The 14057-nt window shown below is 36.6% G+C and overlaps 1 protein-coding gene across 2 annotated transcripts; it reads left to right on the forward strand.

Annotated features, from left to right (window-relative positions):
* tom1 (target of myb1 membrane trafficking protein) lies at positions 1 to 13781 on the forward strand. 2 transcript variants are annotated; one of them, XM_056271673.1, is made up of 16 exons: positions 1 to 141; positions 2001 to 2085; positions 2662 to 2740; positions 2859 to 3008; positions 4877 to 5011; positions 5197 to 5301; positions 6882 to 6998; positions 7115 to 7248; positions 8615 to 8654; positions 8738 to 8861; positions 8957 to 9008; positions 11433 to 11499; positions 11695 to 11763; positions 12195 to 12254; positions 12958 to 12988; positions 13671 to 13781. In XM_056271673.1, exons 1-16 carry the CDS (start codon positions 90 to 92, stop codon positions 13763 to 13765), a joined length of 1395 nt encoding a protein of 464 aa, XP_056127648.1. In that variant the 5' UTR covers positions 1 to 89; the 3' UTR covers positions 13766 to 13781. The 2 variants fall into 2 exon arrangements, with proteins under 2 accessions (XP_056127648.1, XP_056127657.1); XM_056271682.1 differs by lacking the exon at positions 11695 to 11763.
* Positions 13782 to 14057: the final 276 nt, after the last annotated feature.

Below are 14057 nucleotides of genomic sequence, written 5' to 3' on the forward strand. Positions count from 1 at the left end.
TTAAGGAATGATGTAATCGGTTAAGTTTGTTTAGCTCTCCAGCTGGTCAGCCCGAAGCCGAAACACTGAGCAGCAGAGACACTCGGAGGATGGAGTTTTTCATAGGAAACCCCTTTTCCTCACCCGTGGGTCAACTTATAGGTGAGTAACACGCTGGATGAGGTTGCAAATAACTCGCAGTACGTTTAAGCGAGCGTCAGTTTAGCACAGATCACCAAGTGTACAAAACTTGATGTACGGAATACGACTGCTTGATGTTTACATCAAATATATCTTTAATATTCGCTCCTGGTTTTCTTGCAAGACATGAACAGAACACGTATACATCGTTTAATTACGGGTGACAGCAAATGATACGATTAAAATGAGATTGACACATCATTCGTGCAAACCAGAATCGGAGGCGCCCCATCAACGCGTTCGTGATTGGCGGAGCTGCGTGTCAATCAAACGCCATCTGCAAATAGGGACAAGGAGGTTTGCTCGAAGTTGCTTGCAGTCTTGCACGTCTCTGTGCATCCTAATAACGTTTTGACCCATTTCTTTGCTGCAAGAGCAAAATAACTATTTACATCCGAGAATTAAAACGGTTATGTAACCACTCAATCCAGATTTGAATGCTGTTTTTGCAAGAATGACAATAATATGTCTACTTTTCATTCATTTTAAGGGGTGGCCTCTTGTTCTGCTGTGCGCTTGATAGTGTCGTTGCAGCTAGACTCATAGATATGGATGTCTATGGCTAGACTAGTCTCATCTCAGCACAGAGCAATTAGTTGGGGAGGAACTGTTTGTTCCAGCCAAACGCCATAATTATGCATTAGCAGCAAAATTATCTTTGCAATGTTCCGCTCATCGCAGATTTATCCTTAGAATTGTCAGATTGCAAATATTAACTCTATTGGTGTTATTTTTTTCTGTGGAACATCTTTAAGAATTGTAACCCACGTCATCATCTCCTTTAGCGTTTAGTAAGTCAGCATGCCATGTAATGGAAGTTGCGAAAATCTTTTCTTCTTCTTCCCAATTGTGACGTATCTTGAAACAGCTTCTCAAACAAGAAAAATGTAGGGCGGGACTTGATTTTGTCCAGCGGGAATTGATTAGATGGTTGTGGTTTGCTATTTCTGTGATGTCATGTGAATGACAGGTTACCCCGCCTTCACGCCAGTGAACACATCATCAGAGAAGAGATGGCATTACAAGTATGATAAACCATATGGCATGGATAAATCATTTATAATAAATACTGCAATATTCCATAAAAAACAAGAATTGTCAATTTTGATTTCATGGTGACTTTAAAGATGGATAGTCACCTTATGGAATGACACAAGCAGTGTAACGAGGGAGCTTTTGATGGAACTTGCCCTTTCAAACTGTTGAAAAGCCGGTTTTCCCTGCCCAGGTGCGCAACCTTACACATTGTAAACAATACGACAAGTCATGTTAAACTAGCTTGTTTGTTACTAAACTAACTAGTTAGCTACCGTAGTTAAAATTTCCAGTTCAGCATATGGGTGGGATTTCACTAATCCAGTATGAGTGGAGTGTAAATATGAGACCTCTTTGTAAAGTTAGTCTGGGCTCTTCATGACAATAAGGAGCTATTTTATCAACACAAGTTCAGTGCTTGTAACTTTGATAGTGTTGCTGTGAATCATAAAGCACTCGGCTGATGAGTAAGATAACAATAATATCCTGGTGTAATAGCAGGGCATTCAGCAGACAGACGGTTCATTGATTTGATCCTAAAGTTTATTTTGTGCTGTGGATTCTGTTGATAAGGAACAGTACAAGTTAGCTTGCAAACATCTACATAATTGCTTTGAGTTTATCTGCATTTTGTTCAGTTTTGCTTTAAAAAAAAAAAGGAACGATAACTATGAGATCAAAGTATGCATGTAATAGCCATTATTTTAAACTACAGCATGTTGTATCCAGTTATTTTAGGGTGAACCCTTTATGATTGTTTGACTGTTTCTTGGTCTCTTTCTCAGAGCATGCCACCAGTTCTTCTCTCCCGTCAGAAGACTGGGGCCTCAACATGGAGATCTGTGACATTGTCAATGAAACGGATGAAGGGTGTGTATGTTGTTAGAGACGATAGATTTCTGTTTATATAGTCATGACAAAGGATTTTTTTTTAAGTCTTCCCCAAATGTATTTGGACACCTAAACTACACTTAAAACATCTGAATGTTGTATTAGACCAAGGATTCCCAAAATTGTCCCTTCGACCTTAAAATATTTACCTTAGATTAGGTTGACATTTCAATAATTTAACAACACATGCACAAATTCACGGTTCTGTGATGTCGGTTAATGCTCACATGACATGCAGGTTAACACATAAAATATTTCATTTTGATTGAACTAGCAGCATACTGTACTCTGATCTATTATAAATCAGTGGATATATAACAAGTAACAATAACAAGCTAATGTTTTACAACCACAAATACAGTTTGTCTTTATTTTGAGCTGTATAGCTATTGTTCTAACATTTAAAACCTCTCATTTAGCTTAAGCTGGCATTATTTGCATAAAATAATAGTGTCCAAATCTGAATAGTTCATTCAACTGTATGGTGCTTTGAGTTTCTAGATTGTATAACATACATTGTTTAACATCATTTTTGTTATGCTGTTCTGTTTGCAGACCTAAAGATGCAGTCAGGGCAATAAAGAAGAGAATTCTGGGAAATAGGAATTTCAAAGAGGTCATGCTGGCTTTGAGTGTAAGTGTCAAACATATTGTGAATACCATCAAAGGCTCTTCCTCATGTTTACACATTAATAATTCGCATTACGTTTTGAATTGTGCATTGTTCAGTATCCGCTTTGGTTTTGCTGCAGGTGTTGGAGGCCTGTGTGAAGAACTGCGGGCACAAGTTCCACATCTACGTGTCCACCAGAGACTTTGTGGAGAACGTTTTGGTCCAAACAATCCTGCCTAAAAACAACGCACCAGTGGCTCTTCAGGACAGAGTATTGAGCATGATACAGGTGCAAATAAACCCTTTGTCAACTCAGCTAGTGCTCAGAGTAAATAGTGTCACATGATCCTTCAGAAACCATTCTAATATGCTAATTTGCTGCTAAAGAAACCTTTTTTCTTATTGTTAAAAACAGCAGATATATATTTTTCAGGATTCTTTTATCAAAAGAAAGTAACAAAAAAAAAAAACAAATACAAAGTTCTGTCATGAAACTGACATGAAAATGGTGCAGGCTGGCTTTAACTCTGATTGGCACAGCTGATTGGTTCTTGCTGTATCAGTAGCCAATGAGCTCGCTGCTAAACCTTCAAATACTTGGTGGTTAGCATTTGCTGTAGCAGTTGTAGCGCACCTTCAGAAACCCTCCATCTTCCCCAGCTCCACCTGTATAGACCTGCCACGGGTAATTCATACATGTTATATTGCACAGCAGCAGCATGTCTTATGTCTGCCACAGACTGTGCGATTTTGGCAATCCTATAAGATCATTAGAAATCACACTGTACGACATGGATCTAATAAATGACATGTATGTCATTTACATGACTGTACGATGATGATACCTATTGAATCATAGGCTAAGTTAGTATAGATAGGGTGACCATATGCCTCTTTTTCCCTGACATGTCCTCTTTTTGGACCTAAAAAAATGAGTCCGGCTGGGATTTTGAGATCGCCCAAAATGTCCAGGATTCGATTTTTGCTTTCTACAGTCGCCATTCATTGTGTACATTTTTGCATTGCTTTAGGTCCCGCCTTCTCGCACGCCACCATTGGTCGGTCGGTCATGTATGTAACGCAAACATCGGTCAAACTGCATCTCAATCATTACCCTCAGCACAACGGCAACATCCAAGAGAGAGAGCAGCGCATGCTTGTCAACATTGGCACATGGCTCCTGAACAGCGTAAAAAAAAGCCCAAATGTAAATTCACAGATGATTTACAGAGAAAATTCCCGTGTTTTGGTCTCGGTCGGGATCCGTGTAAAGCCGACTGCATGACCTGCAAAGCTGGCACGATCGTGTCAGTGTCAAATAAAGGTGCTAGCGACCTAGAAGCCCCCATAAGGAAAGTATACAAGAGAACATCAAGAGGACTGGAATAATTTTGTACTGAATTTTTCATTTTATTTTAACCTATGGCCATGCAAAGAAACAGTGTCATGTAAAAGGTGTTAAAAGCTAAACTATTTTTTAATTTGTTTGTTATTATACTATTGTTGCAGGCCAAAAGTTGAATGGAAAGGATGTATTACTTTATGAATATTCAATAGCATAGTTGCAAGGTTGTGAATGTATTTGTTGATGCATTCGTCATCAGCATGCACTAGTGGTAAACAAATAGAACTAGATGAATCGTCACCGTCAGAAAATGATCGCAGGCTATCTTTTGTCGCAAGACCGTAACAATGACAACGTAGAACCAACTACGTTTAGGAGCCACGACCTCAGAAATCGCCTGAGGTCAGCCCAAAATCGTACATTGTGTTTACTTCGTACATTACTTGCTCACAGCAAAGTGTCTGTGTATGTACTGGTATTAGCAAGTCCCGTACTTGCTCTGCAGCAAAAGCAATAACCAACAGCAGCAGCATCTATTCCAAAAACCAAACCATGCCAAACACTCATGACAGAACAGCATTTATTTGCAACATAATTATTTTGTAACATTACGAATATCTTTACTGTCACTTTTGATCAATTTAATGCATCCTTGCTGAATAAAAGTATTCATTTCTTTCTAAGAAAACTCTTCCACTGGCATTGAAAAGTTTGGCTCAGTATGTGGCTCTGTACCTGTGTGCTGCAGTGTGAAGTATTCAGACAGAGCTGTGTGTGTGTGTGTGTGTGTGTGTGTCTTTCTCTCTCACTAGGCGTGGTCCGATGCCTTCCGCAGCTCTCCAGATTTGACGGGTGTTGTAACCGTGTATGAGGATCTCAGGAGAAAAGGCCTGGAGTTTCCCATGACTGAACTGAATGGGTATTCCCCTATTCACACTCCCAACAGGGTATAACTGCTGCATTTTCAAATACTTGTTGAAGCAGCTTTTTAATAACAATTATAAATGCATAAATTAAATTTGGAATGCACAACTGTTAAAAAAAGCTGCACACAGTAGATTATCTCTCATGTGTTAGCATGCACTGCTTTTGCCTATTTTTTGATTTATTGATTAATGCTTGATGCCAACAGACAGTTGAGTCCGTGCCTTCGGTAACGGCGCATACAGAAAGTCACTCCGTCAAATCCTCACAGCCACAGAATACAGAGACACCCGTCACGCTGTCACCTCAACAGGTAACACACACACACAGCAAAGCTAACTAGCATGTCACGCTTAAAGGAATAGTTCACTTCAAAATGAAAATGTTCATCATTTACTCGCTCTCAAGTTGTTTCAAACCTGTATGAATTTCTTTCTTCTGCTGAACTCAAAGGAAGATATTTTGAAGAATGTCGTAAACCAAACAACGTAAGGAAATAAAAAATACTATGGAAGTCCATCAACTGTTGGTTACAGACATTTTTCAAAATATCTTTTTTTCTAAAACTATTTCTTTAAAATAAAGGGTGGGTGGGGCAGAAAAAAATGTATATCTTCCTCAGTATTTTTGTCCTGTTTTCCAATACAAATATCTAAACATCTTTGATACATTAAATTGAGATGCAAATGTAAAATGAAATCTTGAAAAGTTGAACAAAATGGAGTGGGTTTATGCAAATATCAGTCAATGAGTTATGAAAATTTCCCTTTGAATTAAGTTGATTTTTCTGAGCCCATTGTCAGATATTTGTTCTTGTTTTAAGCATAAACTCAATTTATTAAATGCATCTTGATTTAAGAATCTTTTGACAATTGTACTGAGGAAGAACATCACTTTTGTGCAGTGTGTGGTCAGAAGGTACAGTTAAAGGTTTTGTGCATATTCTAGCGGTTAAGAGGTTGTTTTTTTTTTGTAAAATCAATCATAAAGTAATGGATGTTGGAAGTTGTATTTTCAAACTCTAAAGTTTTGCTAATAGAACTCATTATTTTTCTCCCTAGACATTCACATTTAGAGAACATATTGACGTATTGAGTTCTCTTCAATATATGAAATATTCTTACATATATATTCTTATATTTTCTTTACTTGCTCTTAAAATGTTCTTGAAAAAGTTTTAAATTTACCTTTGTAAAACCTGCAGAAACCCTGATTTTAGAAATGAACAAATTGTTATGGATTGACTGAACTGACTAAACATCCTACAAAAGTAACCAGTGGGCCTCAGATTAGGTTTAATTAAATACTTTGTTTAATATTAATGTTATTTAATAATTTATATATACATAGTACTTTGCATATTACATGGTATGATGGTCAATGCAAAAATAACCTCCAACCAGGTTATTTAGACGGATTTTATTTATTTATTTACTATGCTACACAACATGATCTATACATGTTTATATATATACATGTTTATATGCTTTGGCAACATTGTGATACACAGTCATGCTCATAAAGCTAATTTGAAATTATATATATATATATATATCTGTTATGCACTCTTATAATTATGAAATCTGTGACTGACCAATGAAGAATTATGGTGGTTACATATTAAATTAAGATTCATTTGTTGGCATTAATTAATGCATTATATATTATGAAGTAACGTTTTAGCATTTATCAAACTGGGGTCATGTTAATTTATAAATAAATATACTATTGCTCATTGTAATTCTTGTTTTTTCTAACTAATGTTAATTTTATACAACTTGAAATGTAAAAAATCTAGAAATTAACCAAGATAAGTATGTGAATGCTGTACAATTGTTGTTTTTATTACTATAATATTGAATACTGCTGGTTTCAAGTGTGTTTGTGTTTCAGATGAAGACATTGAGGGCCGAACTGGAGGTGGTGCGTAATAATATATCTGTGATGTCAGACATGATGAGTCAGATGGAGCCTGGAAGTGTCGAGCCGACGGACACAGAGCTGCTACAGGTTGGAATCAGACACAAACACACACTCTTACTCTCTCCTGCATGTACACACTCATCCTCCAGTGTATAAATGTGAAGGGCTGTTGCCGTTTCTCTACTCTCTCTGGCGGTCAGTAGCAGCTGTACTCCATGAGCAAGGACATGCAGGGCCGGATGGTGGAGCTCATACCCCGACTGACAGAGGAGCAGCTCATAGAGCAGTTACTCACTGCCAACGATGACATTAACACCACGTTTGCACAATATCACAGGTTAGAGGCATGATGTTTGAGAACGTGCCATGAATATTTCATGTGTAAACTTTCATGTCATGCACATGGAGACCTGCAAGGTTTAAAAAATATGGTGAATAAGTATCTGTCTGATGTTAGATGGTCCAAACATTCTTTTATTATATTAAAAATAGTTAAAATACACATCAGTTGTTTAGGTTAACAATTCCATCATGAAGTTGTTTTTTCTTTGCATGTCTGACAGAATCTTACACACACTATAAACACAAATTCCAAATAGCATACTACTTTATCTTAGTTAGAAATAGTAAGAATAGTATGATATATTCAACCAAAACCTGTGCGCGCACATCCCCGATCTCCAAGACACTTGACCTCCTGACCTCAGGCACGATATTTACCCGCCAGTGTACTGCCCCCCAGTGGACAACAAAATCATTGCATGATAAACACACAAAAAATGCATTGGCCTGGGATGTTATGCTAATTAAAATAGTTACACTTTACAATACGTCTCATTTGTTAGCATTAGCTAATGCATTGACTAGCAGTGAACAGTATATTTTTACAGCATGAATTAGCCTTTGTTAATGTTAGATAATAAAAATGTTCATGTTTGACTTTTGATCTTAAATTGTATTAGTTTGTAATTAGAGTAATATTAATAAATGCTGTAGAAGTATTGTTCATTCTTTGAAACTAATGTTAACTAATGAAACCTTATTGTAAAGTGTAAACCATTAAAACTATTAAAAGCTTTTTTGTTCATTGAAATAAATCTGATCAAATAAAATATAAATGTTAGATGGGAAAAAAGTTGACTCTGCAACTAACTGAAATAAGTTTAATAAGTTGAAGCAGCAGAAGCACTAAAAATACTAACTGGAAATGAATAAAAACTGTTATAAAAATAAATTAAACCTAAATAGTAATATTAAAAAAATATATAATAATAATTCAAATGACAAAAGCACATAACAAAAAAAAAAAAGTTGAGAGCTGAAAACATACAAATGAAAGTTAATTCAAATTAATGTATTTCTAAAATGTTCCAATTGACCTAGATGATCCTAATTAATATTGGCAATTATAGGAATTATGAAATGTCATTTATATATTTAGAATGACAGGGTTCCCATGATCTAGGCATATCAGAGAATAAAAAATAAAAAAAAGGATTTATTAGGAAATAATTCATTATTAAAATCCTAATCCAAGAGTTGATTTTTAGTGAATATACATTTCTGTAAATATATTTTAAAAATCCTTTTTTAAAAATCCTTGTAAACTAAGCATGACCCGCTGTGGAACTGTAACCCACATCAAATTAATTTAATTGAATTACTTGTCTCATCAGTGATACCCAACTTCTTCCTTTTTTCAGATTTGAAAGACATCTCAACCGACAGAGCAGTGCACAGTCTGTAAGAATTTATCAATTTAATATTAAATATTGCTGGTTTCATCGATAGATAAATTCCTTACTTGATTTATTGTTATATTTCAGAATCCAGCTAATGCAAACCTCATTGACTTGGGTACTCCCAACCAATCAAAGGCAGCAAATGGTGCTCACAATGCAGTCAGCCAATCAACAGTGACCACACTATCCAATCAGATGGCAGGATTGAGTAAGTGCCAATTTTGCATATATTTATATTTTGTTCACATTTTATTCTCAATCTTCAGTTAATAATGCATAATTTTGTTGCATGATTTGCTACAGGCACAAAAGCAGATGCGCTAAAACTAAATAGAAGCAGCTCATTACAAAAAAGGTAAGAATTAAAGCAGTTTATATGTATAATTTAAGTCTCATTTTATAAAACAGCATTAAAAACTAGAGCTGTGAGCAAATGTTTGTGATATTTTTAGGAAGTGAAGTTATTGGCTTGATTGTTTAAATTGATTTCCCCTATTATGCTATTTTAAAGGTTCCTAACTTTGTTTTGGGGGTCTCCTACAATAGTTTTAGATTTATCCAAGGTCAAAAAACACTTTAATTTTCTCATAATATACATTGCAGCATCACCTCTTTTCTCACAATGTCTGAAACGATTGGATAAAGGATTCGATCTCTCTCTAAACCCCTCCTCTCCGAGAGCTACTCTGCTCTGATTGGTCAGATCTGTTGCCCCGTCTGTTGTGACTGGTCTTCTCTGCTCTGATTGGTCAGATCTGTTGCCCCGTCTGTTGTGACTGGTCTTCTCTGCTCTGATTGGTCAGATCTGTTGCCCAGTCTGTTGTGACTGGTCTTCTCTGCTCTGATTGGTCAGATCTGTTGCCCAGTCTGTTGTGACTGGTCTTCTCTGCTCTGATTGGTCAGATCTGTTGCCCAGTCTGTTGTGATTGGTCTACTCTGCTCTGATTGGTCAGATCTGTTGCCCAGTCTGTTGTGATTGGTCTACTCTGCTCTGATTGGTCAGATCTGTTGCCCCGTCTGTTGTGATTGGTCTACTCTGCTCTGATTGGTCAGATCTGTTGCCCAGTCTGTAGTGATTGGTCTACTCTGCTCTGATTGGTCAGATCTGTTGCCCAGTCTGTAGTGATTGGTCTACTCTGCTCTGATTGGTCAGATCTGTTGCCCAGTCTGTTGTGACTGGTCTTCTCTGCTCTGATTGGTCAGATCTGTTGCCCCATCTGTTGTGATTTGGACTATCGCTTACAGCACATGTCGGAAACCAAACGGCCATAACCATATTTGAATTGCATCTCCGGAGGCTTCCTCAGCACTGGATACACAGTGATTATAGTATATTTTTATTAGAAATAAAGTATATGTTTGTAGAATAGCCTGGAAATAATATGAGCAAAACCAGGAAACATTAGCCAAGTTGTATATCCTTGTTTGACACATAAAAATAGACTAGTGGGTAGTGTGTCACCATTAAAACGAAAGTGACTGTGAGAAGATAAATAATTGTAGCAAGAGTTTGAAGATGAGCCAAAAAGAAAGGGAGGAAAGCACTTCTGAATATGAGCCAAAAAATAAAAGGGAGGAGAGAACACCTGGGAATGAGATCATTGGTATTGAACGGTTTAAAAGTGGAAGCTGCGACCAGGATTGTTAGATGTTCTGCAGGGATCTCGGCTTTATTGTCTTGACCAATACATTTTGACTCCCTGACTTGAGGGATTTTTTTTTAAAGAGAGGAGACTTTCTACAACATGATATGAAAGGTAATGATGGCGTCTGTATTACCGTATCAGTTCCAGCACGAGTCCTCGTCCTTTGGAAATGTGTGCAAAGTGGATTTCCTTTCGCTGCGCAGAAAACGGCATCTTCTCGACATGTCGACACCACAAACCAAACTCTTCCAGGCCTCAGCATGCAGCTAGGGTTGGGTATCGTTTCAATTTTAACCATTCCGATTCTTATCGATTCCTAATTTCAATTCCAATTAGGCAAAAAAACAACCTTAGATATCATTGAATTGTATTTGAATGCCATGAACAAAAATCAGCAGGCTAAAAAGGAACGTTTGCCTGTGGTTTGAAAATACCATAGAAAAACAACTAGCCTAACTAATATAAATGTAAAGCATTATTAAAGACAATAAACTCTCAGTAATTAAAAAAGAACAAATAAAAAATGAGCAATCGCAAAACAAATTGATACAACTGAACAAAGATACGATTGAAATAAACAGTGTTTTTGAAATTTTTAGGTGTTCAGAAACTGTAATCGAATGTAAAATAACACTGCACTTAATAAATAAAATATACATTACAAATATAGCGCAAGTAATTCAGTCAAGAACGAGTGAATGTTCTTTTGTTGTTTGATTAGTGTTGTTAAAGAGACGGCAGCTGCTGTCACTTCCTGACCTCAAGTATTCGATTCCCAACCCTACATGCAGCCAATGAAGACCATAGACTGGCATAATTATGCAAATTTGTTACAAACCTACGTAAGTTCATGCAGGTAGTAAGACTGGAATTACTGACGACTCCTTTCAGGCAGGTCCAAATCGGTCCTTTCTTTTGGGGGACAATAACTTTATTTGACACGCACTTTGATCTTTACAGGCCTTTTACATTCACTAACAGCTATTTTACACACTACATGACAGGTCAAATCCAGAAAAGCATAATAGGGGGCGCTTTAAATAAAGAGTGTGTTGTATAGAACGTTTCTGTAGCTCATTTTGCATTGGTTTTTGTTATATCCAAAGCAATTTACAATTGTGATTTATTGATAGTCCAGAAAGCTGTGCAGCTCTCGAGGGACCGGCAGCCACACAAAGACAGCGACAGGACACTGGAGCGGTAAGTGTCTTTAAATAATTTAATCCTACAGAAAGGATATCATGTTTGAAATGGTGTTCAAATAGCACCTCTTTGTATTATGAGAGAGCAGCATTCATTAATGTATGTGAGAGCAGTCAGGATGTTTTCACCTGCCATTGGATGCCACGACATGTGTCCATCACTTAAAACGGTTGTCTGTCTATCTATGTTAAGGATGAAAGCCTAGACTCCACCTCCCTCGGCAGCTCGCCTCAGTTTCATTGGATGCTTGAAAAGGGAATGGTGGGTCTGATTGGCTGATGAGACGGACAGTCACTGCAGTGTGTGACGTGCTGTTGGTTGAGCTTGTGTACCTACTGCTCGGGGCTCGTTTTTTTTTAGCATGTCAAAGTTTTTTTTCCTTTGGTGAACGACGAGTGTCTGCTGTCTTGCTTTTGTGTCGCCTGCATGTTTTGAGCTTCATTATCTTTATTTGCTGAAGGTTCTGTGGGACTTTTTTGGTGTTTAGTTTCAGGCCTGCTGCTTCAGTGACTTTTTTTGGTGTTCCCATTTCAAACCAACTTATTTCCTATTCTCAGGACTGAAACATGTGATTTTTCTTTTATACTTTAAAGTAGCTTAAAGCTTGTTTGAGATGGGTGTGGTTTGGAACTGATAGTTGTACTTTATTATGCTAAAGTGAGTTGATTCATATTTTTTTCTTTTGCTGTCAGATCCCTGTCAGTCAGAGTGAAGTGATGGATGACATTGAGCAATGGCTTGACGTGGAGGATGTGAGTAAAACGTTCTTAAACCTCTTAGAATGGGAATTGAAAGAGACATAACAGTTGTAATTCTAATTCCGATTCCACTTAACAATTGTGTGTGTGTGTGTATATATATATATATATTATACCACGGCTGTTTAAATACTCGATTCTGATTGGCTGGAAGGTGTGCAGTAAAACCGTTTAATGCACAGGTAGTTCCAGTCAGTTTGATTACAGTTCGAAATCAATCCGCTACTATAAACATTGGTAACCATAGTAACAGTTACACTTGCAAACAGAGTGAGAGACACATATGAAAACGTTTATTTAGGTAGGCTAAATGGATGATTTTTGTTGTTTAAAAACAACATTTGAAATATCAAAATTCTCTTATAAACCTACTGTTCAAAAGGTTTTTTTTTTTTTTTTTGAAAGAAATTAATACTTTTATTTGGCAATATGCATTAAATTGATCAAAATTGACTGTTAAGACATTTATAATGCTACAAAAGATTTCTACTTCAAATAAATGCTGTTCTTTTGAATATGCTATTAATCAAAGACTTGAATCCTGTTTACATTTTTTATTATTAAAAGATTTGTGAATGTCACGAAATTGCACTGACACTTGCAATAAAACCAGAGATATTTATGAAGAAAGTGAAATCTTAAAACAGTGATTATTGTTTACTGTATTGAAATCTGTATGTATATTTTTGTGTTGCAGGAAGATGACTCAGAGGGAGTGACTAGTGAAGGTACTCTTCTTTTTGTATGCTTATGAAAAATGGCTAATATTATAATGCTTTCAGCTACAAATAAGACTAGTACTATTATGGTATCAATATCCCGTATACCATAAGCAGCAAGTAATGCATTTTACCACATTTATATCAACGCAGATTTTAAATGAACAGAGAAAATGTGTAAAAAAATAAACTTCAGTCCATCTGGACCATATGTCAAGATTATATTTGCATGGTCGCTCATCTTTTCTTCTGCATGTTATATTAGTAGTGGCCAACTTTGAATGTTTTTCCCACCAACCCCATTCTGTCTTGTATGATCCAGTCTAACCTGCCGAATGTCCTTTAGTCACCTACACCTACGCAAACTCGTACTTCCTATTTAACGGAAGTCTGCGGCATTGTTGTTTCTGCTTGTGGTTTTATTACATTCTCTGTTACATCTTCTGCCCACTTCATAACTTGTTGTGGTAATCTGAAAACGCTTAGCTCACCAATTCATCTTTTACACTCTTGCTGGTACTTTCCAAACTCAGCAAATATTCTATTAGGCTTCATAAATGCATTTCTTCACATGTCTATATATGGCATTTCCTATTGTCTCAAGTCCTGTTTAAATCTAGGCAAGCAGCATTTCTTACAACAGATGTGTGAAAGACGTCATTTCAGTGTCTCATCTCTTTCTCACCCTCAGAGTTCGATAAGTTTCTAGCGGAGAGAGCGAAAGCAGCCGAACGTCTTCCTTCAGTAAAAGCGTCACCCCACGACCCCGGCCGTTCACAGCTGTAGCTCTGGATTGGATTTACATCTCTACATAAAACATTTGTTTCAGTTAATAACCATGTTCTTACTTTTCGGGTTGTGTATAGTATTTTTGGTTTATTTCTAACCATGTTAGGAACCTAACTTTAGGTGCGGGTTATGTGGATGTTTCATTTTACACTAATTTTGATTTTGCAGATGCCATCTTATGAAATATTATTTATAACTAGACACTAATTTCTTCGGTAAAGTCATTTCAGTTGTAGGGGTAATTTTCTTTCATCTTTTAATGGAGACACATGAAGAACTTTATTAAAGA

This window comes from Rhinichthys klamathensis, unplaced genomic scaffold (genome assembly GCF_029890125.1).
Source record: "Rhinichthys klamathensis goyatoka isolate OS25496 unplaced genomic scaffold, OSU_Roscu_1.1 h1tg000015l_1, whole genome shotgun sequence".
In the NCBI taxonomy this organism is placed as follows: Eukaryota; Metazoa; Chordata; class Actinopteri; order Cypriniformes; family Leuciscidae; genus Rhinichthys; species Rhinichthys klamathensis.

Bases quoted from the DNA above. Each gene is read 5' to 3' on its own strand.
- tom1 (XM_056271673.1), top strand. From the start codon at position 90: ATGGAGTTTTTCATAGGAAACCCCTTTTCCTCACCCGTGGGTCAACTT. The intron at 8,655-8,737 runs GTAAGAATTTAT...GTTATATTTCAG, and splicing joins GACAGAGCAGTGCACAGTCT to AATCCAGCTAATGCAAACCT. The intron at 11,764-12,194 runs GTGGGTCTGATT...TTTTGCTGTCAG, and splicing joins GGATGCTTGAAAAGGGAATG to ATCCCTGTCAGTCAGAGTGA.